The 27,757-nt window shown below is 42.2% G+C and overlaps 1 protein-coding gene across 3 annotated transcripts in view; it reads right to left on the bottom strand.

The window, feature by feature from the left end:
* Nucleotides 1–27,757, bottom strand: part of nalcn (sodium leak channel, non-selective) — a 296,823-nt gene that overhangs the window by 87,674 nt on the left and 181,392 nt on the right. For all 3 annotated transcript variants that reach the window (XM_060826499.1, XM_060826500.1, XM_060826501.1), the window contains 4 exons: nt 19,625–19,761; nt 16,414–16,552; nt 7,551–7,624; nt 5,209–5,310 (listed from right to left, as the gene is read on the bottom strand). In XM_060826499.1, coding sequence (XP_060682482.1) covers nt 5,209–5,310; nt 7,551–7,624; nt 16,414–16,552; nt 19,625–19,761 — 452 coding nt within the window. The remainder of the gene's footprint in view (nt 1–5,208; nt 5,311–7,550; nt 7,625–16,413; nt 16,553–19,624; nt 19,762–27,757) is intronic.

The following is a 27,757-nucleotide window of genomic DNA, read 5'->3' as shown; positions in this document are numbered from 1 at the left end:
ACTTAACCTTAAATCATACAATTAACAATGGGGGACATTTAGTAATTATGGAGGGCATGTGTTTTTACACAGAAACCACATTTAAAAAGAAGGCAATTTTAACATAAGTGCCAATCTCAATAAAGATTGAGATACATGAAATGGTACAATCCAAAAATAATCCGAAATGTGTCAATGTCACCAGCAGTATCCATTTGTTACAGATTAAATTGTTTGCTATCGTTCCAGTTTTCATGGTTCTAAATAGATAATGCGAAGAAAGTGGAGGTAGATTTTGGTTGTGTTTGCTGATTGACATTTTGCCTGCACATTATATGGAACTTACAGACCAGTGGCCCAGCAGTAATTTTGCTGGACTATGAATCCAGAGACCCAGGGTTCAAATCCCATCAGGGTGGGGTTGGTAGAATCTCAATTCAATAAACACCTGAAACTGAACATCATCATCGAATGATGAGCTTGTTGATAGGCAGAAACCCCATCTGGTTCAGTAATGTCCTTCAGGAAAGGGAACTGGCCAACATGTAATTCTGTATCCATAGCGATGTGGTTGACTTTAAACTACTCTCTAGGTGATGTGACAAGTCATTCACACAACGTGGAAACAGACCCTTCAGTCTAACTCGTCTGCACTGACCAGACATCCCAATTTGATGTGCTCCCATTTGCCAGCACTTGGTCCATATCCCTCTAAACCCTTCCTATTCATATACCCATCCAGATGCCTTTTAAATGCTGTAATTGTACCAGCCTCCACCACTTCCTCTGGCAGCTCATTCCATATATGTACCATCCTCTGCCTGAAAATGTTGCCTCTTAGGTCTCTTTTAAATCTTTCCCTTCTCATCTTAATCTATGCCCTCTAGTGTTGGACTCCCCTACCCTGGGGAAAAGACCTTGTCTATTTACCCCATCCATTCCCCTCATGATTTTATAAACCTCTATAGTGTTACCCCTCAGCCTCTGAAGCTCCAGGGAAAAATGCCCAGCTTATCCAGCCTCTCTCAATAACTCCCTATCCCTCCAGTCCCAGCAACACCCTTGTAAATTCTTTACGTACCCTCTCAGTTTTAACAATATCCTTTCTATAAAAGGGTGACCAGGATTGTACGTAGTTTTCTAAAAGTGACCTCACCAATCAGTGGTAGCAATCCCTCCAAAAAACTCAGAAAAGAAATGAAACCAGGTGGACCACCTTGCATTGACCTAAGCACAGTGAATACAACGGCAAAACAGACCTGTCGACCCTGTAAAATCCTCCTTACTAACACAGAACATAGAACATTGCAGCGCAGTACAGGTCTTTCGGATCTTGATGATGTGCCAATCTGTGAAACCAATCTGAAGCCTATCTATCCTACACTATTCTATTTTCATCCATATGTTTATCCAATGACCATTTAAATGTGCTTAAACGTGATGAGTCTACTACTGTTGCAGTCAGTGCATTACATGCCTCTACTACTCTGAGTAAAGAAATTACCTCTGACATCTGTTCTATACCTATCATCTCTCAATTTAAAGCTATGTCCTCTCGTGTCAGCCATCACCTCCGAGGAAAAAGGCTCCCACTGTTCAATTTACCTAACCCTTGGATTACAATACATGTCTCAATTAAGTCACCTCTCAACATTCTTCTATCGCCTCAAGTCCCTCAGCCTTTCATCATAAGACCTTCCCTCCATACCAGGCAACATCATAGAACATCTCCTCTGATACCTTTCCAAAGCTTCCACATCCTTCCTGTAATGCGGTGACCAGAACTGTATGCAATACTCCAAATGTGGCCACACCAGAGTTTTGTACAGCTGCAGAGTGACCTTGTGGCTCGGAAACTCAGTCCCTCCACCAATAAAAGCTAACGCACTGTATGCCTTTGTAACAACCCTATCAACCTTGGTGGCAACTTTCAGGGATCTATGTACATGGACTTCTGGGGGTCTATGCCAAAATTGGGAGAGCTGTCCAGCAGACCCGTCCAGTAATGGCTTGACATAGTCATACTCATGGAATCATACCTTACAGACGAGTCCCAGTCCCAGTCATCGCCATCACCATCTCAACAGAGGTGGCAGCACTGTTTTATATGGTTGGGAGGAAGTTGTCCTGGGAGTCTTCTATATTGACTCCAGACATCTTGAGGTCTCGCGCATTAAGTCAAACATGGGCAAGGAAACCTGCTGCTGATTCCCACAGTAATGAATATCAGAATCTGTACGCTTTCATGTTGAACACCACTTTGAGGAAGCACTGATGGTGGCAAGGGCACAGAATATACTTTGGGATGGGGAATTCAATGTCCACCACTCTTGTAGTAATAATTATGGTTGAGCTGGTCAGATCCTAAAGGCCATAGCTGCCAGACTGGGTCTGCGGCAGGTGGTGAGGGAACCAACAAGAAGGAAAAACATACTTGACCTCAACCTTTCCAATCTGCCAGCTGCAGGTGCATTTGTCCATAACAGTATTGCTAAACATGACCACTGCATAGTCCTTGTGGGGAAAATGTCTTGCTTTCATGTTGACAATACCTTCCATTGTGTTGTATAGCACAATCACTGTGCTAAATAGGACAGAATTTAAACAGATTTAACAATTCAAGACTGAGCATCCAGGAGGTGGCCCATCAGCTGCTGCAGAATCATGCTCCAATACAATTTGCCACCTTATGGTTTGACATACCTCCCCACTCCATCATTACCATCAATCCAGGGATCAGGAATTGCTGGAGAAACCCAGCAGGTCTGACAGTATCTGTGGAGAGAAAGCAGAGCTAACATTTCAGGTCTAGTGACTCTTTTTCAGAATGGTTCTGAACAGTTGTGAAGGATCGCTGGTCCTGAAACATTAGCTCTGCATTCTCTCCACAGATACTGCCAGAGCTGCTGAGTTTTTCTAGCAACTTCTGCTTTTGTTTCTGATTTCCAGCATCCACAGTTCTTTTTTTTTAAGCCAGGGACAACCCTACTTCAACGGAGGGTGCAGGAGGACATGCCAGGAGCAGCACTAGACACCCCTAAGAATGAGCTGTCAAAGTGGTGAAGCTACAAAACAAGACAGTATAAATAGTGAGCAATAGACAGAGCCAAGCAATTCCACAATAAATGGATCAGATCGAAGCTCTGCAGTCTGGCCACATTCAGTTGTGGCAGGACTCAATGGAGGAGGAGGCTTCACAAATATCCCTATTCTCAATGATGGAAGAGCCCAGCACATCAGTGCAAAAGGTATCACTTAAGCATTTGCAACCACATTCAGCCAGAACTGCTGAGTGGATGACATATCCTCCACCCAGAGGTCCCAGAATCCCAGATACCAACTTACAGCCGATTCAATTCACTCCACGTTATATCCAGAAACAGGTGGAGGCACAGCATGCTGCAAACTTTAAAGGCCCTGACAACATTCCAGCTATAGAATTGAAGACATGCTCTAGAACTAGATGCACTTCATCCAAGCTGTTCCAATACAACTACAACATTAGCATCTACCCAACAATGTGGAAAACTGCTCAGATAAGTCCTCCACACAAAAAGGACAAACCCAATCTGATCAATTACACCCGATCAGTCCACTATTGAACATCAGTAAAGTGCCTGTGAGACAATCTATTTTACTGGATTTGTCTCTCCCAAGGGTGTGCTAATGGGATGTTACGATATTGGAACAGTAATGAATAATTTACTTTGTTAAGTATTTCGATAGAGTTACAGTTAAGCCCATTCTTTTATCTTTATTTTATCTGTATTTAAATTAAAGCATATGAATAAAATGTCCTTCAAGCCTGATAGTTTGACAAAGTGAATTCATTCTGGAAGGCAACACCTAGCACTTGCCTTTAAAATATGAAAAAGTTAGAACCTAGGCTGCCTCCTTGACATGTTTTGAGGGAGTTTGGTCTGGTTTATAACACCATCATAAGGTCAGAAGTGGGAATGTTCACTGATGAACACACAATGTTCAGCATCATTTCTGACACCTCAGATATTGAAGCAGTACATGTCAATTACAGCAAGACCTGGACAATATCTAAGCTTGGGCTACAAAATGGAAAGTAACACTTGCGTCACAAAAAATGCCAAGCAATAATTATCTCCAACAATACAGAATCTAACTATAGTCTCTTGATGTGATCACCATCACTGGATCTCCCACGACCAATATCTTGGAGGTTGCTATTGACCAGAAATAGACTGAACAAGCCATATGAATTCAGTGACTACAACAGTGGGTCAGAGATTATTAATGTTGCGTCACTTCCTGATACCCCAAAGCCTTCTCATCATCTACAAGGCACGGGGCAGGAAGATGATAGAATACTCCTCACTTGCCTGGGTGGGTGTAGCTGCAACAACACTCAAGAAGCTTAGCATCATCCAGCCCACTTCATTGGCACCAATCCACCCCCTTTACCTCCAATGCTCAGTAGCAGCAGTGTGTACTACCTGCAAGATCCACAGCAGAATTTCACAAATGCTCCCATGTAGAAAGACAGGCAGCAGATAAATGGGTACACATCCACCTGCAATTTCCCCTCCAAGCTTCTCACTATTCCCACTTGGAAATACGTTGCCATCTCTTCAGTGTCGCTGGATCAAAATCCTGAAACCTCCTCCCTAACAGCATTATGTGTCTCCCTATGACACATGGACACCAGCAATTCAAGAAGGCAGCTCACTACCACCTTCTTAAGGACAATGAGATATAGACAATAAATGCTGCTCCAGACAGTGACACTTGTGTCTGATGAATGACTAATAATAATAAGTATAACCCATCTATGCTGGTGTTTCTGCTCCACATCAACCTCTTTCCACCTGTTTTTAATTCATCCTATTAATTATCCTTTTATCCCTTTCTCCCTCATGCTGTTACTAGCTTCCCTTTCAATGCAGGTACGCAATTTGCCTCAATCACTCAATGTGTGGCAGTAAGTTCCGCATTCTCACCTCTGTCTGACAAAAGAAGATTTTCCTGGTTTGCCTGCTGAATTTATGTGTGATTCAAGTAGATGCCTACAAGTTACATCGATCCACCATGCAATCCACAGAGGCTTTAGTGATTTCAACTGATAAGCATGGTATCTATGATGAATTTGCCATCTCTGACATCCAACCAACTACAGGTCAATCAAAATCTCCCTGAAGTTTTACTGAACTTACTTCTCACGCATTTTAACTTCAGCTTTCAGGACATCCATGCTGTTACCTGCGTTCCTGACGGATATGGTGCTGGACGCTTAGAATAGAGCGCTCTTTTGCAGGCTGTCCTTCAAAGGATCCACTCAACATTCGCTGCCGAGTACAGGCCCTGTGGAAACCAAAGGAAATGGACACAAATATATTCTCAATGAGTTCTCAATTGCATTCTCTTGCTAACACTGGATCAGAATAATCCATTTTGGATTCTGATTTGGGTGCAACTTGCATTGGTTTTATCAATTATGATTTTTCCATATAATCTAGTGCTCATACTCATTTACACATCATCAAAATCATGTCCTTCCATGTCCCCAGTATAACTGCATTTTAAAATTGGATCATTTTTCCTTCAAGAAATTTTGCTTCAGAAAATATTCCTTGCTATGTTTAAGACTGATAACTTGGCAAAGTTTGACGAATACAGTAGCAAATCCTGAGATCACAAAAATGAAGGATTTAAATCTCAGCATCAGTCCAGCATCCGAGAATAATCCAATTTTAAACTGCTGAAAATGACTTTGAGAAGGTGTACAGAATAGTTTCTTAGTTAGGGGTACAGTAGTCAGCTTCTTGACAACTTCAAAAGAAAATTTCATTTGAAACCTGTCAATGAATATTACTGAACCGCAGAGATCCGGTGCCATTGGAACTTACTTGATGACCCATAACTGATAGAAACTCTCAGTAATTAACTCACCCTGGGGGTATGATCAGCGTTGTTTGTAAGGCCCATTTGGGGTGACCTTATAGAAGTCTATAAAATCATGAGGGGTATGGATAGGATAAAGAGATAAAGTCTTTTCCCTGGGGTTGGGGGAGTCCAGAACTAGCAGGCATAAATTTAGGGTGAGAGGGGCAAGATATAAAAGAGACCTAAGGAGCAACTTTTTCATGCAGAGGGTGCTCCGTGTATGGAATGAGCTGCCAGAGGAAGTGGTGGAGGCTGGTACAATTGCGACATTTAAAAGGCATCTGAATGACTATATGAATAGGAAGGATTTGAAGGGATATGGGCCGGGTGCTGGCAAGTGGGACTAGATTGGGTTGGGATATCTGGTCGGGATGGACGAGTTGGACCGCAGGGTCTGTTTCCACGCTGTACATCTCAATTACTCTATGACTCTAAAAGATCAAGCTAAATGGAAACTGTGCTTAAATTTTAGTGAGTTGTTTTGCACTGATATCAAGGGAAAATCTCTGAATAAACAGCACATTGGAGTGGAAAGTGTCATACTAACTACTAGAATTTTATTGGACATGAGTTTCTGTGCATCATTCCTGATGAAGGGCTTATGCCCAGAACGTCATTTCTCCTGCTCCTTGGATGCTGCCTGACCTGCTGCGCTTGTCCAGCATCATACATTTCGACTCTGACTCTCCAGCATCTAGAGTCCTCACCATCTCCTTGAGTTTCTGTATAGGAGTACTATTAACCAGTTACACATTTCCCAAAATATGATTTTCACACTGATGTTAAAATATTAATCCCTAGTAAACAGCTCAAATGAAACTTAATCTTGTTAGAATGAAACCTGAACAGTTTATTACTGTGTATGCAAGTGATGACGATGCTTTGTTTTCACTGATTTGATGAAACACTTATTCAGCAGCTATAGTCATTTCATACTTCATGTTCCCGGTTTACCTCCAACATAGCATGCCTTATAATGGAATCATTCCTAGTTTCTGTTAATAAGGGGCAGCTTTGAATGAATTATATTCATGTAAGTTTTCCACACCTGACAGTGACGTCATTCTGCATCTCTCATTCTGCTTGTTCGATGGTGGCCTGACTTTTGACCATAACTGGTTAACAACTGGTAAACATCCTGTGCAATAGTTCATGCACTAAGAAAACTTGTTCTTTTTTCTGATATGAGCTTCCTTGCAGACTTATTCACAGAACCAGTTTTGCAATCAGAGAGGAAGATTGCGTGCAAATAAAGTTCAAAGCGATGGAAGCAACCAGTACAGAACCAGTCCTTGTGGAACAGGTCAAGAAAATGTTTAACATTATATAAATGTGAGTTGCTTTTACTGACCAAGAATCTGCACCATTAGGTACTGTTAAAGGAAAATTGGTGCTTACAATTTTAATTACTGCATAAACTGCTCTCTTGAAAAGCATTTTGAGTGTTTCAAGGTATTAAGATGCTGTGAAGCTGGAATGTTGACATGATCCAAAGGTGTTTTCCCCAGTGTAAATATTTAAACAGCCACAATTCCAGCATTAAATGGTCACATCAGAAAGTGCAACACTGAGGTAAGTAAACATTTATCATTCTTAATAATACATAGGGCAATACAAACATGCTCTAATTAGATTATTTCCAGCAGAATAGATCTTACCTGAGGATTTTATTTACTGCATTTTCCTTTTCAAGAAGATTCCGGGCACAGATGCTGGAGACGGATCTTCGCAACTGTGAATAAACATGAATACGAGAGGGAAATTAAACTGGAATTTCCTAAAAATCCAGGAGAGAGTTCATGTGGTTTAATCTTGCTGCAATTGATGAGAATGCCACAAAGACATCAGCTCATTACAATAAACAACCATTTACCTAAACCTGGGTAGAATCTTTTTTTATTGAGACTTCCTGTGGAGGAGACTCTGAAAGTCGGATGTACTTCCATTTTGGGGGAAAGGCGGGTTGTTTCGCACAATTATAGACTTTACAGCCCATGCATGCCACCCTCCACTCCATGTTTCATACCCCTTTGAGTGCGCATTTGCATTGTTAGGTTGTCATTGCAGAAGATTATCTGTCAGACACAGGTTTGGCCGCTGGATAATTCTATCAGACGCATCATGTACAATCAATGTCTATCACTTCATTGCAGCTGCCAATGTAGGACTAGGAGTACCACAGAACTACTGGCTCTCACATCTTTCAGTTTTCACACTAATAGCATAAAAGCAGCTACAACAGCTCACACACCATTAGCTCACTGAGCTTTCTACACAACTAGGAGAGCATCCAAATACTTGAGCCTTTCATCAAAGGCTTGTCTTGGGGGGATAACGGCATAACAACAAGAGGATGGCTGTGGGATGAACAGCTCAAGTATCTCAGGTAGACATATCACAGAATGGTTTATTGATCTTTATCAGCTATTGCTCTTTGACAACACTGAACCATCATACATTCAGAACATTTAACATGTAACTGCCCCACCCCACATTCTTCCCTGTAGTAAGGCACATGAACAGTAACAGCTCTAACTAGCTATCTCTATCTGTGTCTATCAAGATGAAGGGCTTTTGCCCGAAACATCGATTTTCCTGTTGCCTGAACTGCTGTCCTTTTCCAGCACCACTCTAATCTAGACTCTGTATCTATCAATACAGGCACAATGCTACGTGCCCTTGGGAATGTCTCTTAATGCATCTCTCCTTCTGTAGGAGAATGTGCACAATAAGTGTGCCCAGAGAGAGATGTCTGACATACGGCTCCTCACTTCCTTCAAGGATCAAGCCGCTGAGCTGGTAGGAGTGCAAGGCGATTGTGCCTGTGATGAGGGGAGAAGTCCAGTGAGAAGGCCTCCAACCTGGAACTCTGCACATCAAGCACCAGCATCTAAATGAAGCGTTGGGTAAGGGTGGTGGCTCACAACACTAACACATTTCTCTGTTGTTTTATGCAGCACCCAGATTTCAACCCAAGCCCAAGATGAAAATAAAAGCCGAAAATGTGTTGCTGGAAAAGCGCAGTAGGTCAGGCAGCATCCAAGGAACAGGAAATTCGAAGTTTCGGGCATAAGCTCTTCTTCAGGAATGAGGAAAGTGTGTCCAGCAGGCTAAGATAAAAGGTAGGGAGGAGGGACTTGGGGGCGGGGCAATGGAGATGTGATAGGTGGAAGGAGGTCAAGGTGAGGGTGATAGGCCGGAGTGGGGTGGGGGCTGAGAGTTCAGGAAGAAGATTGCAGGTTAGGAAGACGGTGCTGAGTTCGAGGGATTCGACTGAGACAAGGTGGGGGGATGGGAAATGAGGAAACTGGAGAAATCTAAGTTCATCCCTTGTAGGTTGGAGGGTTCCCAGGAGGAAGATGAGGCGCTCTTCCTCCAACTGTCGTGTTGCTATGGTCTGGCGATGGAGGAGCCCAAGGACCCACATGTCCTTGGTGGAGTGGGAGGGGGAGTTAAAGTGTTGAGCCACGAGGTGGTTGGGTTGGTTGGTCAGGGTGTCCCAGAGGTGTTCTCTGAAACGTTCTGCAAGTAGGCAGCCTGTCTCCCCAATATAGAGGAGGCCACATCGGGTGCAGCGGATGCAATAGATAATGTGTGTGGAGGTGCAGGTGAATTTGTGGCGGATATGGAAGGATCCACATCTCCTGAAAATAAAAGCCCTCAGGCCTGTCTCTCCCAACCTCTGTGCGTACTCTTTTGAGGAGAAACAGTTGTGAGGTGAAGAAGATGCACTATTAAGGTCTTCCACCCCACCCTCCAGTAGGTCAGAGACATGAAGCTAGAGTGGGCTTGGGGTCCCATACAGAACGAACACCAGCACAGGGCTAGAAGAGGAAAGAACAGCTAAGTATCTGACACTCAGAGGGCTGGAAAGGATTCTGGGTAATCCAAGATGGAGGACGGGAAAAATTTCTGACTGTAACAGCTACTCCTTTTTTGAGGTATTTTAGGTGTTGGAGGTGATTTCCTTGAATTCCAGAAGTAGCAATTACTGCTTCATATGTTGTTGCATTGTTTTGGAACTTTGTCAAAACAACAGCATTTTTAAAAGGGAGAAAAACAGGCAAAGGAGGCAAATGGTGAAGTCAGTGCAGGAGAGAGAGAGAGAGAGAGAGAGAAAGAAACTGACATCATAGTGTACCTGCACAGTTACTGCCTTTACTGTTTGAATTCATGTATCGGGGATGCGTTGGGGAAAATTAACAAACAGTGTAATTCACAACTTATCTTGGAGGAACTATTTGGGCGAAGTCAGAGCACAGAATCAGGTAAATGAAGAGTTTTAAGTGTGGCCTACAGAAAGTCTGCAGTAGTGAGTAAAGTGGGTGCCTTCTTGATAATATGTTTTTTGAGATATGTCTCTTCATTAAACTTAAAATATAAGTTTTAAGTATTAATTTAACCTGGACCAGTGTTATGTACAGGAATAAGATGGTATTTTCTGGGTCTGTAGACTATGTCGGAACAAAAATGGCCTTTAGTAGAGTGATATGCGCTTCTTGTTAGATGTGGGAGTTTAAGGAAAGTTTACGAGTCACTGTGGATTATATCTGCCATAAATGCTGTTGGTTGCGAATCCTATCAGATCAAATGGATCGGTTGGAGAGATGATTAGAGGTAATGAGGTATGTGATGGATGGCAGTTATAGGAAGGGGGAAAGTCACAGGTAGAGTCACATAGATGGGTTAACTCCAGGAAAGGTAAGAGAGGTAGGCAGTTAGTGCAGGAGTCTTCTGTGGCTATCCCCATTTCAAACAAGTATGCTGTATTGGAAAATGTAGAGGGTGATTGATTCACAGGGAAACATAGCACGAACAGCCAAGTTTCTGGTATTTAGACTGGCTCTAATGCATTGAGGGGTATGTCGGGTTCCAAGAGATCGATTGTGTTAGGGGACTCTCTAGTCCGAGGCACAGACAGACGTTTCTGTGTCCAGCAGCGAAAAATCAGAATGTTATGTTGCTTCCCTGGTGCCAGGATCAAGGATGTCTCAGAAAGGGTGCAGAATGTTCTCAAGGGGGAAAGGGGCATGCAAGAAGTCATCATCCACATTGGAACCAAAGACATAGGAAGAGAAAAGGTTGAGATTCTGAAGGGAGATTACAGAGAGTTAGGCAGGAGTTTAAAAAGGAGGTCCTCCAGAGTAGTAATATCTGGATTACTCCCGGTGCTAGTGAGGGCAGGAATAGGAGAATAGAGCAGATTAATGCATGGCTAAGGAGCTGGTGTATAGGAAAAGGATTCACATTTTTGGATCATTGGAAGCTGTTTTGGGGTAGAAGTGACCTATACAAGCAGGACAGATTGCACCTAAATTGGAAGGGAACTAATATACTGGCAGAGAGATTTGCTAGAGCTGCTCAGGAAGATTTAAACTAGTGAGATGGAGGGTGGACCCAGGGAGATAGTGAGGAAAGAGATCAATCTGAGATTGGTACAGTTGAGAACAGAAGCGAGTCAAACAGTCAGGGCAGGAAGGGACAAGGTAGGACTAATAAATTAAACAACATTTATTTCAATGCAAGGGGCCTAACAGGGAAGGTAGATGAACTCAGGGCATGGTTAGGAACATGGGACTGGGATATCATAGCAATTATGGAAACATGGCTCAGGGATGGGCAGGACTGGCAGCTTAATGTTCCAGGATACAAATGCTACAGCAAGGATAGAAAGGGAGGCAAGAGAGGCGGGGGAGTGGCATTTTTGTTAAGGGATAGCATTACAGCTGTGCTGAGGGAGGATATTCCTGGAAATACATCCAGGGAAGTTATTTGAGTGGAACTGAGAAATAAGAAAGGGATGATCACCTCATTGGGATTGTATTATAGACCCTCTCAGGGAAATTGAGAAACAAATTTGTAAGGAGTTCGCAGCCATCTGTAAGAATAATAGGGTGGCTATGGTAGGGGATTTTAACTTTCTAAACATTGACTGGACTGCCATAGTGTTAAGTGTTTAATTGGAGAGGAATGCGTTAAGTGTGTACAAGAAAATCTTCTGATTCTGTGGATGTACCTACTAGAGAAGGTGCAAAGCTTGACCTATTCTTGGGAAATAAGGCAGGGCAGGTGACTGAGGTGTCATTGGGGGAGTACTTTGGGGCCAGCGACCATAATTCTGTTAGATTTAAAATTGTGATGGAAAAGGATAGGCCAGATCTAAAAGTTGAAGTTCTAAATTGGAGAAAGGCCAATTTTGACAGCATTAGGCAAGAACTTTCAAAAGCTGATTGGGAGCCGATGTTCGCAGGTAAAGGAATGGCTGGAAAATGGGAAGCCTTCAGAAATGAGATAATGAGAATCCAGAGAAAGTATATTCCTGTTAGGGTGAAAGGAAAGGCTGGTAGGTATAGGGAATACTGGATGACTAAAGGAATTGAGGGCTTGGTTAAGAAAAAGAAGGAAACATATGTCAGGTATAGACAGAATAAGTCGAGTGAATCCTTAGAAGAGTATAAAGGCAGTAGAAGTATACTTTAGAGGGAAATCAGGAGGGCAAAAAGGGGACATGAGATAGCTTTGGCAAATAGAATGAAGGAGAATCCAGAGGGTTTTTACAAATACATTAAGGATAAAAGGGTAACTAAGGAGAGATTCGGATCCCTCAAAGAATAGCAAGGCAACCTTTGTGTGGAGCCACAGAAAATGGGGGAGATACTGAACGAGTATTTTGCATCAGTAATAACTGTGGAAAAGGATATATATATATATAGATTGTAGGGAAATAGATGGTGACATCTTGCAAAATGCCCATATTACAAAGGAGTAAGTGCTGGATGTCTTGAAACGCATAAAGGTGGATAAATCCTCAGTGCCCGATCAGGTGTACTGTGGGAAGTTAGAGAAGTGATCGCTGAGCCTCTTGCTGAGATATTTGTATCATTGATTGTCACAGGTGAGGTGCCGGAAGACTGGAGGTTGGCAAACGTGGTGCCACTGTTTAAGAAGGGTGGTAAGAACAAGCCAGGGAACTATAGACCACTAAGCCTAATGTCGGTGGTGCACATGTAGTGAGAGGGATTCCCGAGGGACTGGATGTACATGTATTTGGAAAGACAAGGACTGATTAGGGATAGTTAACATGCCTTTGTGCGTGGGAAATCACGTCTCAAACTTGATTGCGTTTTTTGAAGAAGTAACAAAGAGAATTGATGAGGGCAGAGCAGTAAATGTGATCTATATGGATTTCAGTAAGGCGTTCGACAAGGTTCCCCATGGGAAACTGGTTAGCAAGGTTAGATCTCACGGAATATAGGGAGAACTAGCAATTTGGATACAGAACTGATTCAAGGGTAGAAGACAGAGGGTGGTGGTGGAGGGTCTTTTTTCAGACTGGTGGCCTATGACCAGTGGAGTGCCACAAGGATCGGTGCTGGGCCCTCTACTTTTTGTCATTTACATAAATGATTTGGAAGTGAGCATAAGAGGTACAGTTAGTAAGTTTGCAGATGACACCAAAATTGGAGGTGTAGTGGACAGCGAAGTAGGTTATCTCAGATTACAACGGGATCTTGATCAGATGGGCCAATGGGCTGAGGCGTGGCAGCTGGAGTTTAATTCAGATAAATGCGAGGTGCTGCATTTTGGGAAAGCAAATCTTAGCAGGACTCATATACTTAATAGTAAGGCCCTAGGGAGTATTGCTGAACAAAGAGACCTTGGAGTGCAGGTTCATAGCTCCTTTAAAGTGGAGTTGCAGATAGATAGGATGGTGAAGAAAACATTTGGTATGCTTTCCTTTATCACTCAGAGTATTGATTACAGGAGTTGGGAGGTTATGTTGCGGCTGTACAGGACATCGATTAGGCCACTGTTGGAATATTGGGTGCAATTCTGGTCTCCTTCCTATCAGAAAGACGTGATGAAACTTGAAAGGGTTCAGAAAAGATTTGAGCTATAGGGAGAGGCTGAACAGGTTGGGTCTATTTTCCCTGGAACGTTGGAGGCTGAGGGGTGACCTTATAGAGGTTTACAAAATTATGAGGGACATGGATAGGTTAAATAGACAAAGTCTTTTCCCTAGGTTGGGGGATTCCAGAACTAGACGGCATAGGTTTAGGTTGAGAGGGGAAAGATATAAAAGGGACGTAAGGGGCAACTTTTTCACACAGAGGGCGGTACGTGCATGGAATGAACTGCCAGAGGAAGTGGTGGAGGCTGGTACAATTGTAATATTTAAAAGGCATTTGGATGGGTATATGAATAGGAAGGGTTTGGAGGGATATGGGCTGGGTGCTGGCAGGTGGGACTAGATTGGATTGGGATATCTGGTTGGCATGGATGGGTTGGAATGAATCGTCTGTTTCCGTGCTGTACATCTCTACGATTCTATGGCACTATGACTGCTGGGGAACAGCCCCCTGCTGTGTCCAGAATAATAACAAGCCTTTGGATTCGGCTGTTAATGAGCTGATGGTATTATGGCAATCAGGGGATCAAGCAGCAGATAACAAATGTAATAACAATTGTAACCTGCTGTCAGGAAACTGGTTTCTTGCCTCCGGACAATTAATCTTCCCCTCACACCCCCACCACACACAAGCTTCTAAAAGCTCCAGTGGTCCCAGAAGATTCCACCCTGTGTCACAAGTTTTTTCCAACCCTGCTCTTTGTTTCCATGCTCCTGGCTTCCATTGCTTCTTGTCAACCTTGGCATCATATGCAATGACTCTGGGCTAGACTGTCCTCCAGTGTATTGGTTAGATAAGACTGAGGTGTTCAAAATAATCTGGGCAGAGTATCGAGAGGAAGTCTGTTTCAGTTGACAGAAAAGTTAAGAATCAGTGGCCACTGATTGTTTTTATTTTGCTATTCATCTCCAAAGTTAACATGGGGAAATCTACCTGGACCCAGTGTGAGTTTAGAATCAGGAATATACAGGCTGAGATTGTGTGAGGCAGTTTCAAACATTGATTAATTTTGTGAAAAGAAGATGTTTACAGGACTACAGTGACAAGGCAAGAGAGTGGAATTAGCTGAACTGATGTCGTAGAGAACTGGTAGAGACGATGGGCCAAATGGACTGCTCCCTTGCTGTCACCACTCTATATTGAACACATTTTAATGCCACATGATCTATGACAATTGAGGCCTTTCTTGGGAGCCCAAGTGCACAGACTGGAGAATAATACCAGGCTGGGAGACAGGGAGGACTGCAGATGCTGGAGGTCAGAGTTGACAGTGTGTTGCTGGAAAAGCACAGCAGATCAGGCAGCATCCGAGGAGCAGGAAAATCGATGTTTTGAGCCGGAGCCCTTCATCAGGAAAGGGAGGAGGATGCTGATACTTCTAGTGCAGGAAGTGCTAAATGGTGGGAGCTGATGTCCTCTGAAGTACAGTAGTCCATGTTCAAGTAATGTTTTCCAGGCTTGGGTTGATGAGTAATGTTCACGCAAGTGTCAGCAATGACCATCTCCATCATGGGAGTGTCCAACCATTGTTCCTCGTCATTCAATGGTACTACCATCTCTGAATCATCCACTATCAATATTGCGAGCATTACCATCCATGGTAAACTCAACTGCATTAGTCATAGAAGTACTGTGGCTACAAGAGAAGCGCAGAAGCTCAGAAGCCCACAGCCAGTAACTCAACTCTTTATTTCCCAGAGCCTGTCTACCATCAATAATGCACAAGTCAGAAGTGTGATGGAATACTCCCCATTTGCCTGGTTGAATGCAGCTCCAACCACTCTCAAGTAGCTTGTTACCATCCAGAACAGCCCACTTGATGGGCACCACATCCACAAACATTCACTCCCTCCATCACTGATACTCAGCAGCAGCAATGTATACCATCCACAAGATGAAGAAATTCACAAATGCTTGTTAGACAGCACCTTCTAAATTCATGGCCACTTCCACCTGGAAGGACAAGGACGGCAGATACATGGGAACACTGCGACCTGCAAGTTCCATGCAAGCGATACATCGTCCTGACTTGAAACTATCTCGCTGTGCCTTCACTGCCTCTGAGTCAAAATGAACCTTGCCACAGTATTGTAGGTGTATCCATGCCAAATGGACAGCAGTGGTTTAAGTAGGCAGTTCACCACCACCTTCTCAAGAGCAATTAGGGTGAGGAAATAGATGCGGGCCCAGCTAGCAAAGGCCACATCCCCCTGAATGAAGAAAGAAAATCCCATGGTCACCATACCAAAGTGGAGAGGCATTTTCTTTCCCAGCTTCATGGCCACTATGTACCTCCCGACTGACATCACAGAAAACAGATTATCTGCTTACCAGCACTCTGCTGCCTCTACTTACTGTGATCCACTCAACTGCTGAATTTCCAACATTTCAAAAAAATACCGTAAATTGTTTTGGGACATTCTGAGGTTGTTAAAATCCTTTCAAACTTATGTAATTTTCAAAAGCATTGAGCAATTTTCTGGAAATCAATGGTTACAACGTTGTTCTAAAGGAAAAGGCCAAAGCTGGGAATAAAACGTGTGCACCTTCTGATTGATTTTTGCAGAAATCAGAACTGTTTTTTATACGAGCATCGTTGCTCCGGTTTTACCTTCTGATCTATATACTTGTTATCTTCGATACAAGACCGTTTGGAATGGTCACATGACGATGAAGCTGAAGGCAACCTACGGAGCAAACAACTTGTGTCTTGCTGTTGACGATCAATGAACTGCTTCATAAAACTTTCTCTAAAAATAAAAACATTGAGATAGGAAGAGAAATAACACTCCATTGTCAAGTAACAGATGCCATTAATGATGGGGAGTTACAGATACGCAAATTATTTCCTGTTCCGTCTCATGTATTGTCTTTGTAGAGTCAACAATTCTCACTCACCTCTTTCTCATAAACTCAGACAGCGCGGAGACAGACCCTTCGGTCCAACCAGTCTATGCCGACCATAATCCCAAACTAAACTAGTCCCACCTGGCTGCGCTTAGCCCATATCTCTCCAAACATTTCTTATTCATATACGGATCTAAATGTCTTTTAAATACTGTGACTGCATTAATCAGTTTCTCTGGAAGTTCATTCTACATATGAACCACTCTGTGTGTAAAAATATTGTCTCTCATGTCTTCTTTAAATATTTCTCCTTTTGCCTTAAAAATATGTCCCCTAGTCTTGAAATCCCCCACCCTAGGGAAAAGACACCTTATTTATACCCTGCATTATTTTATAAACCTCTCCTCTCAACCTCCTACACACTAGCAAACAAAGTTCCAGCCTATCCCACCTCTCTTTATATTTCAAACCCAGCAGCATTCTGGTAAATCTTTTCTAAAGCCTCTAGGGGGACCAGAACTGGACATGGTACTCCAGAAGAGGCCTCAATAATGTCCTGTAGATCTCAACTTAACCTCCCAACTCCTACATTCAAAGGCCTGAGCAATGAAGGCAAACATGCTGAATGCCTTCTTAAGCACTTTATCCATATGTGATGCAAACTTCAAACTTTACTGAGTTATGTATCGTTGATATTTTCTACATCAGACAGCTGTACACATTTGATATCGAGCATATTCAGTTAAAAATCACACAACACCAGGTTATAGTCCAACAGGTTTAATTGGAAGCACACGAGCTTTCAGAGCGACGCTCCTTCATCAGGTGATTGTGGCATATTCAGGACAGACATTCACTGGTATTTGGATATTAAGGAATGAAAGTTTATGGAAATTGTGTTGAGGCAGAAGAATAGCCATGATCTTTTTGAATAACAGAGAGGACTCTGTTACTCCTGCTCTGATCACGTGCATTTTAAAAAGTTCAAATAGTGTAGACTCAGAAACAGAACTGTATTTTAACTGGGTACTTGTTAGGCTATCAATTTGATAGAAGTGTAAATTATTTGTTAAATGATGAGGGATCTGGATGTCCTTGATCATCAGTCACTGAAAGCTAGCATACAGGTGAAGAGAGCAATTCAGACAGCAAACAAGAGGATTTGAATTCAGGAACAAACAACTTCTGCAGCATGGTGGCTCAGTGGTCAGCACTGCTGCCTCATAGCGCCAGGGACCTGGTTCGATTCCACCTTCGGGCGACTGTGTGGAGTTTGCACATTCTCCCCGAGCCTGCATGGGTTTCCTCTGGGTGCTCGGTTTTCCTCATAGTCCAAAAATGTGCAGGTTAGGTGGATTGGTCATGCTAAATTGTCCAGCGATGTGCAGGCTAGGTGGGTTAGCCATGGGAAATGCAGGGTTACAGGGACAGGGTCTGTCTTGATGGAATGCTCTCCAGAAGGGTCAGTGCGGACTTGCTGGGCTGAATGGCCTACTTCTACTCTGTAGGGATTCAGTGATTCTAATTGTGTAGAACATAGTGGGACTGCTCCTTGGAGAACTGTGTGCAGTTTTTGACCCCTTGCCTAAGGAAAGATATAATTGTCATTCAAAATGTGTCCAGAATTATTCCTGGGGGTGGGACTGTTGTATGAAGAAATCTTGAGCAGATTTGGCCTGTGTATACTGAGTGTTTTTAGAAGAATGACAGGCAATCTTATAGAAACTTACAAAATTCTTTAAGGGATTGACAGAGTCAATGCAGAAAGCAAATTTCTTTTGGTTGTGGAGTCCACAACCGGGGTCACAAGCTCAGAATAATAGGCGAGATATTTAGGACTGAGATGAGGAAGAACTTCTTTATTCTGAGAGCAGGAAATCTTCGAACTTCTCCAACCCAGAGGGCTGTGGAAGCTCAGTCATTAAACAAGTTCAAGACGGAGATCAATAAATTTCTGGTTACTAATGATATCAAGGTGAGTGGGGATAATGTAAAAATACGGCACTGAGGTGAATGGTCAGCCATGATCTGGAATGGGAGAGCAGGCATGAGGGGCTGAATAGTCAACTCTTGGTCCTGTGTTCCTGTGTCCCAATTTTGAACTATATTGACTTAAATTTAAACTAATATTGAAACACATTTTCACTGACCTTAGAAACAGAAGGGCTTTTTAATCTGTTTGAAAATATTAGAATGAGTGGAAGCCTGATAAAGACTTTAGTATGATGTAGGCTTTTGATGGGGGTACATTTATAGAAGCAGTATCCATTGGTCGACTAATGAGAATAAGCATCATAAATATAAAATACTCCCATTAAAAAAGATGTTGACAAAGTCTTTCATCTTTCCCTCATCAGGACAAACACAAGAATTTCAAATATCAAACTATTATCATAATTTCTACTAAAGAAGAGGGAGCTGATTGGATGGCAAGGGGATTCTGACTGGATGTCACATTGATAAGGAGAAAGCAATGGATAACTATAGGTTCCCCAAGTTCCTGGATAATTCCAAAGAAATGCAAGACTTGAAGATATTATTTTTGTTTGTAAAGAATGGATCCTTATATATTAGTGTATATCGATTCCAGTGAGCGTAAATTAGCCATTCTATGAGACAAAAAGCTTTTACAGTGTGACTCACTTTTCAGAAATATTCAAATTGTGCGCTACCAGATAAATACAAGATCTTCACTAATCAATCCACCATGGAATTCAGGATAAGCATTTATACAAAATACGTGGTAGAAACAGTTTCTTCTTATTTACACTATCAAAACCTTGCAGAATTGCAAACAACCCTGCACCATTTCAAAGGCTTTTATATCCCCATTGAAGAGTGAAGCACAGAATTGGGTTGGTTTTATAACAGGTGCCTGCTTTACAATGTCAGACTTATTGCTAGGTATCAAAATTTAAAATCTACTCTGGCTTGGATTCAGGGCAAACATTTTCTAAACTATTATCAACACTTACCTTATTCTGGGAACTGAAAAATCTGATGGCAATTTCGATATCTTCACCATCTGCGGTCTGTTCGGGAACTTTTCAAAGATCCGTAATCGAAGTGGAAGCTTTTCTTTGGTGTCAGCATTGGCTTCACTCTGTTTAAGCTGAAATTAAAATATGACATTATTGCTATTATGATCAATGCAATATCCTTATTTTGAGATTATTAAATAATCTCAGAATGTAAACATCACTGGAGAGGCCAGCTGATGTTGCCCATTCTTCAGTGACATTGGAATAATGCTGGCTAGTTGCCCTCCTGAAAGCCTGCTCTTTGTATAGAGTCATGGAGTCCTACCACATGGAGACAGGCCATTTGGTCCAAACTGGGTCCATGCCAATCAAAATGTCCGTCCACGCTAAACCCCATTTCTCTGCACTTGGTCCGTATTCTTCTAATCCTTTCCTATCCATATACTTGTCCAAATGCCTTTTAAATGTTGTTAATGTACCTACCTCAACCACTTCTGCTGGCAACTGATTCTGTATGTGCACAACCCTCTGTGCAAAAACGTTGTCTCTATGGTTCTTTCCTCTCTAACCTTAAACTGATGCCCTTTACTCCTCAATTCCCCAATTCTTGGAAAAAGACTGAGCTCATTCACCTTATCCATGCCTCTTTTGATCTTATCCACTTCTATAAGATCTCCTCTCAGTTTCCAGCACTCTAAAGAATAAAGTCTAACTTGTCCAACCTCTCCCAATAACTCAGACCCTTGAGTCCTGGCAACATCCTTGTAAATTTCTTCTGCACTCTTTCCAGTTTAATATCATCTTTCCAGTAGCAAAGTGACCAAAACTGAACACAATAATCCAAGTGTGGCCTCACCAACGTCCTGTACAACTGCAACATTACTTACAAAGTTCTTTACTCAATGCCCTGACTGATGAAGGCCAGTGTGCCAAAAGCTTTCTTCACTGCCCTGCCTACCTGCGATTCTGCTTCCAGAGAACCATGTACCTGAACTCCACTACACTCCTTAAGGCCCTACCATTCACCATGAAACCTTTGCTTTGATTTGACTTTCCCAAATACAAGACCTCACACTTACCCATATTAAACTCCATTTGCCATTTCTCGGCCCACTTCCCCAACTGATCAAGGTCCTGCTGCAATTTTTGATAACCTTCCTTGTTTTCCACGATAATGGCTATTTTAGTGTCATCTGCAAACTTGCTAATCATGCTTTCTACATTCGCATCCAAATCTTTGACATTGATAACAAACAGCAATGGGCCCAACACCAACCCCTGAGGCACTCCACTGTACATAGGCCTCCAGTCCGACAAGCATCCTTCCATTATCACCCTCTGCCTCCTACCATCAATCCAATTGTGCATCCAATTTGACAGTTCCATTGGATTCCAGGCGATCTAACCTTCCAGAATAGCCTATCATGTGGAACTTCATCAAAGTGTTAGTTTATATGGATTTCAGTAACAATCATCCTGCCCTCATCAACCTTCCTGGTTGCTTCATCAAAGAACTCTAACAAATTTGTGAGGCATGATCTCCCATGCACAAAGCCGTGGTGACCGCTCCTAATCAAATCCTGTCTTTCCAAATGCATATATATATAATTACATTAGATTACTTACACTGTGGACACAGGCCCTTTGGCCCAAAAAGTCCACACCGACCTGCCGAAACGCAACCCACCCAGACCCATTCCCCTCTAGTACTATGGGCAATTTATCATGGCCAATTCACCTAACCTGCACACTTTTGGGTTGTGGGAAGAAACCGGAGCACCCGGAGGAAACCCATGCAGACATGGGGAGAATGTGCAAACTCCACACAGTCAGTCGCCTGAGGCGGGAATTGAACCCGGGTCTCTGGCGCTATGAGGCAGCAGTGCTAACCACTGTGCCACTGTGCCGTCCATATCTCTCAGAATCTTCTCAAGTAATTTATCCACCACAGACGTTAGGCTTACTGGTCTATAGTTCCCAGTTTTTTCTTTGCAGCTCTTCTTGAATAATGGCAAACATTCGCTAACCTCCAGTTCTCCATGATCTCACCCATGGCTAACGATATCGCAAAAAATATCAACCAGGGCCCCTGCCAATATTTCTCTAGCCTCTTGCAGTGTTTTTGGATACCTCTGGTCAGGAGCAGGAGATTTATCTACCTTTATACATTTAGATGTAAGTTTGCTCACTGAGTTGGAAGGTTCACTTTCAGATGTTTCATCACTATACTAGGTAACATCATCAGTGAGCTTCTGGTGAAGTAGTGCTGGTGTTATGTTCCACTTTCTATTTATGTGTTCAGGTTTCCTTGCATTGGTGATGTCATTTTCTGTGTTAGTGATGTTATTTCCTGTTCTTTTTCTGAGAGGGTGGTAGATGGGGTCCAAGTCAATGTGTTTGTTGATAGAATTCTGGTTGGAATGCCATGTTTCTAGGGATTCTCTTGAGTGCCTTTGTTTGTCCTCGGCTTGTCCTAGGATGGATGTGTTGTATAGTCGAGGTGGTGCTCTTCCTCATCTGTCTGTAAGGATACTAGTGATAGTGGGTCATCTCTTTTTGTGGCTAGTTGATGTTCATGTATCCTGGTGGCTAGTTTTCTGCCTGTTTGTCCAATGTAGTGTTTGTTACAGTTCTTGCAAGGTATTTTGTAAATGACTTCCATTTTGCTTGTTGTCTGTGTGAGGTGTTTTAAGTTCATGAGCTGCTGTTTTAGTGTGTTGGTGGGTTTGTGGGCTACCATGATGCCAAGAGGTATGAGTAGTCTGGCAGTCATTTCTGAGATGTCCTTGATTTTAGGGAGAGTGGCTAGGGTTTCTGGATGTGTTTTGTTTGCTTGTTTGGGTTGGTTGTTGAGAAATGTGTTCATCGGTTACCTGTTCTTTTTGAATATGCTGCAAAGGTTTTTTTTCCTTTGCTCTACATAGTTCCTTTGTGCTGCAGTGTGTGTTGGCTCGTTTAAATAATGTTCTGATGCAGCTTCATTTGTGGGTGTTGGGATGATTGCTTCTGTAGTTCAATATTTGGTCTGTGTATGTTGTTTTCCTGTAGACAGTGGTTTGAAGTTCACAATTAGCTGTTCGCTCCACTGTGATATCTAGGAATTCAGTTTGTTGTTATTTTCCTCCTCTTTAGTGAATTTTATGTCAGTAAGGATATTATTGATGGTCTTGAAGGTTTCCTCTAATTTGTTTCATTTAGTGATGACAAAAATGTCATCATGTAGCAGACCCAAAGTTTGGGTTGGATGGTTGGCAGAGCTGTTTGTTTGAGTCTCTGCATTACTGCTTCTGCTAAATTCATGGAAGGGGAGGTAAAGAAATAACAAACAGCCATCCCTTGACATCACAAACCCAAGGAAACCTGAACACATAAATAGAAAGTGGGACATAACACCAGTGCTTCACCACAGGCTCATTGATGATGTTACTTAGTATGGTGATGAAACGTCATCTTCCAACTCAGCAAGCAAACTTACAGCCAGAAGCTCAATCTGAGTTCCAAATCTCTGAAAACTCACTAACCTTCATGCATTTTAATACGTCCAACACCTCCTCTACTTTGATATCCCCAAGATATCCCGAGTCTTCATGTTTTTCCTCCATGGTAAACACAGAGGAGAAATATTTATTGAGGACATCACTCATTTCCTGCAGTTCCACACATCATGTCCACTTTGGTCCTTGAGAGGTCCTATTCTCTCTATAATTATTCTTATACCTTTATCCTACTGAAACAATCTCTTTGGATCCATCCTAATCTTCTCAGCCAAGGGTATCTCGTGCCCCCTTTTCACCCTCCTGATTTCCTTCTTTAGTAAACTCCTGTATCCCCTATATACCTCCAGGGATTCCCTTGATCCCAGTGACCCATACTTGAGCTGTGCTTCCTTCTTTTTTTCTAATCAAGCCTCAATATCGCTCGTCATCCAGGGTTCCTGCAAACATTGCCCTCACCCTCACATGAAAGATAAACCTTGAACTCTAGTTATCTCACTTCTAATGGCCTCTCACTTGCAGAGGTTCTTTTATCTGCAAACAAACTATGAAAATTCACTTTGCCCCAATTTAGAACTTGAACCTATGGACCAGTATTGTCCCTCTCCGTATCTATTTTAAAATTAATAGAACTATGATCACTGGTCCTAAAGTGCTCCCCTACTGTCACCTGTCCTGCCCTATTTCCCAACAGCAGGTCGAGTTTTTAGATTAGATTAGATTCCTTACAGTGTGGAAACAGGCCATTTGGCTCAACAAGTCCACACCGACCCTCCAAGGAGTACCCACCCAGACCCATTCCCCGACTCTATATTTACCTCTGACTAATGCACCTAACATTATGGGCAACTTAGCATGTCCAATTCACCTGACCTGCACATCTTTGGATTGTGTGGGGAAACCGGAGCACCTGGAGGAAACCCATGCAGACACAGGGAGAACGAGCAAGCTCCCCACAGACAGTCACGCGAGGCGGGAATCGAACTTGAGTCACTGGTGCTGTGAGGCAGCAGTGCTAACCACTGAGCCACCATGCTGCCCCTTCCCACATAGGAACCTCTGTATATTTCTTGAGGAAACTTTCCTGAAAGCACTTTACATGTTCCACCCCTTATGGTACATGTATTTCCCCAATGCTGTTTCAGATTTCGACTCAGACAATGAGATGATCATTCTTAAGTTGTTATTGGATGTTCTGCATCTTTTCAGGGTATTGTTATTAAAGATTATTCATTAGTGTAGAGTCAGACAGCATGGAAGCAGATCCTTCGGTCCAAACAGTCCATGTTGAACTATATCCCAAACTAAACAGGTCCCACCTTGCTGAGTTTGGCCCATATTCCTCCAAACCCTTCTTATTCATGAACTTATCCAAATGTCTTTTAAATATTGTAACTGTATCTGCATTTACCACTTCCTCAAAAATTCATTCCGCACGTGAGCCATTCCCTATGTAAAAAAGTTGCCTTTCATTTTCTTTTTAAAAACTTTCTCCTCTCACCATAAAAATTTGTTCCATTGCCTCGAAATCCCCACATGGGGAAAGGAAACTTGCCATTCATCTTATCTACACCCGTCATGATTTTATAAAGTTCTATAAGGTCACTCCTCAATCTCATACTCTCCAGTGAAAAAGGTCCCTACCTCTCCAGCCCCTCCTTATAACTCAATGCTCCATTCCTAGCAACATCTCGGTAAATCTCTTCTGAACCCTCTCCAGCTTAATAATATCCTTACTATCACAGGGCAATCAGGACTGCACACAGCACTCCAGAAGAGGCCTCACCAATGTCCTGTACAACTTCAACATGATGTCCCAGCTCCTATACTCAAAGATCTGAGCAATGAAGGCAAGCATGCTGAATGCCTTCTTAACCACCCCGTCTAAACATCAAAGATTTGTGTACCTGAACCCTTAGATCTCTCTGTTCAACAACAGTACCCAAGGCCTTACATTTAATTGTATAAGTCCTGCCCTTGTTTGATTTATCAAAATGCAGTACCTCACATTTCTCCAAATTAAACTCCATTTGCCACTCCTCAGCCCATTGACTCAAGTGATCAAGATCTCTTGTAATCTCAGTGCTTAAAATTGCTCTGACGGTTGGACCAGGAGAGACAAGATATTGGAGGGTTTTGACAATTATGCGAAGTTTTAAAGGAAGGCATTGCCTAACCATGGAATTAAGTAAGATTCTGCAGCAATAGACTTCAATTGCAAGTTGTGCTGTAACAGTTGCTCCCAACTCCAATATATTGACAGGCACGTTAGGGTCAGTAAGCATTCTGGAATTTACAGGCATAACTATAGGACATCGGTCATTGGAAACTGTGATTAAATAACACAGTGTCCTGGGTAGGCAACATCCACAGTGTTATGTCCATTCTGGGAGTCATTAGGGAAATGTTTGTGTCTCAAGCTAGTCCAAAGTAATGTCACGAGATTGATCTGAACTGATCTAATCTGATTTCAAGCTCTTTACTTTGAGAAAGGCTGGTCCATGAAGAATACTGATAAATGGTGATACCAATAGTCTTGGTCATATGCACAGAGGGAAGCTACTGACAAATTCAAGAACAATTTCTGAAATTGCAAGGCATAAGAGTTAGGCTAAAAATTAGCTTGACTGATTTCTTTTTTGATAATTGTGTTACTTCTGTGAATTATATTGTAAACTTCGTTTTTAAGTTGTACGTCAGTCAGTGGATCAGAAAACAACAGATTTGATGGGTTAGTTCAGTGGTGATTACCAGTTTCTGAACAGAACCTTAAAAATTTTTAGCCAATGGATGTTCTTATTAATCATAGATGGTGTATAATCTTTGCTAATGGTCCAACAGATGATATTTTTGGTTTATTTTCGGTCAGTTGAAGAAAGTTCTTGTGTTGCAGTGGTACTGTTCCTACTTCTGCACCAGAAGGTCTGTGTTCAATTCTCAGAAGTAGTAACATTTCTTAACATGTTGATTAGAAAACAGGTGTAATGGACCATATTGTGCTTAGTCGATTGGCAAGGGGTCTTGAGACATAGTGGTAGTGTCCATGTCTACGAATCTGAAGGTCTAGGCTCAAGTCTCAGCTGCACTAGAGATGTGTCATAACATGCATGAACAGGTACATTAAGATATTGATGCTCGGTTTGTAGGGTCTTTGCAGCATAGTAGTAGCATCTTTACCTCTGTACCAGGAGGTCTAGGTTTAAGTCCTATCTGTTCCAGAGATGTAACATAACATCTCAAATTAGGCTGATGAGAAAACATCTGTGTTTGGTCAAAATTAGAGTCCTGTCAGTAATCTATCTTGACAGATAACGGTCGCTTGATGAGATTATGAGAAATTAGTTAACATTTTAACTAACAGCTGAGGACAAATTAAATTCAATTCATCAAATAAATCTAAAATAAAACTCTAGTATCAGTAATGGTGACATTGCTTAATGGGAATGTTGCTGATGTCCTTTAGAGCTGAAAATCTCTATCCTTGTCTGATTTCATCAATACGTGATTCCAAACCCACAGCAATGCAGCTAGTGTTAACTACTCTCTCACATGGCATAACAGGCCACTTTGTCATACAAGACTGCTCTTATGGCGCAGTGGTAGTGTCCCTGTCCTTGAGCCAGGAGGCTTGGGTTCAAGCCCCACTGCATTGGTGGGTACCATAATATCTCTGAACAAGTTGATTAGAAATACCTACAAATCCATTGTGAAAATGTCGCCACTGAGCACTGTCACCACCAGAGCTCCAATTCTGCATACAGGGGGGCAAATATGGCATCCTGCATTTAACCACATGGACTGCATCAGTTCATGACTGCGCCATCATGTTCTCAAGTAAAATAAGTCAGTCAATAAACCAGTGATACAGAACCCACAAAAGTTAAAAGAACTTAAATAGCTTGGCTGCATTCTGAAGAAAAATATATCCTGCAGGTTTGTGAGATGGATACAAAGAATCTGCAAAGTGAAACAATAGGAGTGTGTAAAAACTGGCAACAGGGATTCAAAATGGGAAAATGTGAGTACTGGGGCGAAGGTGGGATGTTCTTCGGAGGGTTGCTGCAGACTTGATGGTCCAAATGGGTGCTTTCTGCACTGTAAAGTTTCTATGATTCCTCAGTAAGGTGACCAAGACACCAGCTGAAAAAGGAGTTCAGCAGTTCAGAGTTCAGATTCAGTGTTTCACTCTCTCTAAAGAAATTTATAATTCACTTTTCTCAATATAATGTGTGCTTTTTCCTTCCAATTCCTTCCCAAGGAATTTCCATGCCCACTTCTTATTCATCAGAACCCACAACTCGGGAGGACCAATAGCAATGTGTAATGACTTCAATATTTTATAGCTATTAACAAGGCCTGACTTGAGACAACATTTTTATCCATAGTCATAGGCTGGTTTTCACACATGCACATCTTTAAGTAGCCTTTTTTCCGGTGAGAAGTTTTGATTTTGTTAGAATTATTGATGAAAGAACCCAAAATCATATACTTAAAGTATTTTATCAATGAAAGTATTAATTTGATGGCACATGTTTTGCAGGTCCCTGCTTATAATTAATAATTGGAAGACTAGCACTTAAAGGGCATTTTTGGACACAAAAACGCTTTGCAGTCAATGAAATATAGATGAATA

The sequence above is a fragment of the Hemiscyllium ocellatum genome, chromosome 6 (assembly GCF_020745735.1).
Source record: "Hemiscyllium ocellatum isolate sHemOce1 chromosome 6, sHemOce1.pat.X.cur, whole genome shotgun sequence".
In the NCBI taxonomy this organism is placed as follows: domain Eukaryota; kingdom Metazoa; phylum Chordata; class Chondrichthyes; order Orectolobiformes; family Hemiscylliidae; genus Hemiscyllium; species Hemiscyllium ocellatum.
This window is presented reverse-complemented; position numbering and strand designations above follow the sequence as displayed.